This window comes from Penaeus monodon, chromosome 24, assembly GCF_015228065.2.
Source record: "Penaeus monodon isolate SGIC_2016 chromosome 24, NSTDA_Pmon_1, whole genome shotgun sequence".
NCBI classification, from domain to species: Eukaryota; Metazoa; Arthropoda; class Malacostraca; order Decapoda; family Penaeidae; genus Penaeus; species Penaeus monodon.
The window spans coordinates 31,243,249-31,245,871 of NC_051409.1; the positions used below are offsets into that span (position 1 = coordinate 31,243,249).

Below are 2,623 nucleotides of genomic sequence, written 5' to 3' on the forward strand. Positions count from 1 at the left end.
AGTGAATTGTCTCAGGAAAGCTTTTCGTTTTGTTATATAAAAATACCACTCTATCAACCCCCATCCATTGAAAGCCCTTTGACACAGTAAAGAGAACTGATATCATGATCACCCACTCACCAATGACGGTTATCATCCAAACCATGATGTAGGAATAAGCAGCGATCCACAACATGCTCATGATGAACGTAACCAAGTACCAGCGTCGAAAACGTTCTCGGCGGCAGTCTGGTGTCGTGAAGTGATGGAGGGCCACCAAGGGCAGCTTCACCAGCCAGCTTGCACGTTCTCCGACCCCCACAGGCATCGTCCAAGGGGATACGTCTTCATCCTGTGGGATTTCAAACGTGGTAGGCTGTCGTTGGATGTTTTTTTTTGTTTAGCTTGATTGCGTTCTTCCGTTTCTACGTTTGGAATATCTTCTGTGTCGATATTTAATGCAATTTTCCCCCCGTTTAGGATCTCTACATAATCTTCTTTTCCGAATGGGCGGCCGTAATCTATTTTTTTTTTAATAGCTGGGTCACATAAGGATTCCATTAACTTCTTATTATCTACATTTTAATTTCACTAATTGCTTGACCCTATTCTGTTTCGGATAATCGAAATGAATCAATAATTTGAACCTATGCAATGATGACTAAACTTGAAGCTGTGCAATGGTGACTAAACTTGAACCTGTGCAATGGTGACTAAACTTGAAACTGTGCAATGGTGACTAAACTTGAAACTGTGCAATGGTGACTAAACTTGAAACTGTGCAATGGTGACTATACCTGAACCTGACTTACCTTCATTTCCGGTGCCATGGATTTAACTCCTGCAGATTCCACTTCCGTCGCCTCCACCTCCTTCGGGACATCACTCACAGCTGCGGAGAGTCACATACATTAAGTAACGTCTCGGCAAATAAAACTTTCCGACGAGAATGATATAAGGACCCAACGTACGCAGTGATGTAGTTTCTAATTTCTTTTCTCTCTTTTTACAAGTAATAACATTTGGAAATTCATTTTTTATATAACATCAATCCTTCACGGTGGAAATCGTTTTAATAAATTCTCTTTCATGACCTACCCTTCTACCTGAATTAGATAATTAATTGGTTTCTAATCATTGCAAATTAGCCGTAGTAGACAGAAGAGCAAACCTTCACCCAAATGCTGAAAACGTGAAACACACACCACCACTAAGTTAATTATTTTACAGGAATAATAAACAAAATTAATGCCTTGGGGAAAAAATAATACACTTCCAGTACAGGAAAGTATCTTATGAGTAAAAGAAAAAGACCAGTGCAGGATAAATATTGGGTGAATGTTCATGTCAATACAGTTTAAACCCATTACATTTCATATTTGCATTATATTATTTCTTTTGCTAAAATGAAATGTGCAGGAAAATAGGCGATAAGTGCTAAAGGAAGTAGAGGTGGAAAGTAAATAGTAAATGTTGGTGCAAGTGAAATTCAATAAAAACTTAAACAAATGAAAACATTTCAGAAAAAAACAAGTGATAGTAAAACCAAAGAACAGTGAGGTGCTCGTAAACCGATTGCTATTGAATCAAATCCCCTAGAGTTTATGGAAATGTGTGCACAAGCTGATCGTCCTAAAGTGTGTGTACGTGTACATTGCAATTATTTTTACTGCGATTATGTGCACGCTCCATCGTCACACGATGATTATCCATTAATATTTTTAATTTATGTGCACATGCGTGGCATTTCTTTGAATTTTACTTATATTTATTTTCATCATGTTATTCATGACATCGGTCTCACGCGATTAAAAGTGCACATTTAGATCTTTTACCATGATTTATTCATAAGTCACGCCCCGTAACCATCAAACCTACGATGCCTCCACACTCAAAGAGTCAACGCAACAGTTTCATGACATGCAAAGAGCTTACTGGTCCATGGCCCTCCATCGCCAGGACTTTCATTGTTACAAGACGTTTCTGCTGTCTGTAAAAGAGGCACGGTCTGCTCCACGTCGACATCGTCTGAAATGCACATCCGGAAAAAGGTTTGTTCATATTTGCTGGTAGGCTTTGCTTTTAACCACAGCAAAGTTGGTTCCCATCTGGCAGAAGGTTGTTGTCCTTTATATCCACGGAAAGGTTAGTTCACATCCGGCAGAAGGCTTTGTTTACATTTACAGATTTGTTCCCATTCGGCAAAAGGCTTTATTTACATCATCATAAATATCCGCTCACATCCGGCAGGAGATATTTACATTTATTTTTAAAAATTCTTCACATAATCTTCCAAGATTTTCCTCGTCCAGAAGAAAGAGATTCTTTTACATTCCTTTTCAAGTTTTATCACTCGCATCTACCTCTTCTGTATACGCTTGTTTTTGTATTATTTTATGGTTATTCCCTCTACTGACTTTCTTTATTTTCAGTCTGCACGACATACTAGAAAATATTTTACGCGATGCCGTTCATAGCATAGCTATCATAATCTTTAGCATTATCGTATTGTGTACAACTATTTTATAGCCAAAACGTTGGACAGGCATTTCTTTACTGTCGAACTAATCGTAATGGGATGTTAACTTCTTTACCGGAAAGCCATAAGACAAATCTAGCCCCACTCTAATTTTGAATATATTTT

The 2,623-nt window shown here is 38.1% G+C and overlaps 1 protein-coding gene across 3 annotated transcripts in view; it reads right to left on the bottom strand.

Moving 5' to 3' along the window:
- The window catches only part of LOC119588720 (probable sodium/potassium/calcium exchanger CG1090), a 38,169-nt gene that overhangs the window by 1,734 nt on the left and 33,812 nt on the right, over positions 1-2,623 (bottom strand). For 2 of the 3 annotated variants that reach the window (XM_037937362.1, XM_037937361.1), the window contains 2 exons: positions 792-871; positions 121-331 (listed from right to left, as the gene is read on the bottom strand). In XM_037937362.1, the coding sequence (XP_037793290.1) occupies positions 121-331; positions 792-871 (291 nt within the window). Of the gene's footprint in view, positions 1-120; positions 332-791; positions 872-1,914; positions 2,008-2,623 lie in introns of all 3 variants that reach the window. The other variant, XM_037937360.1, reaches the window with a different exon arrangement.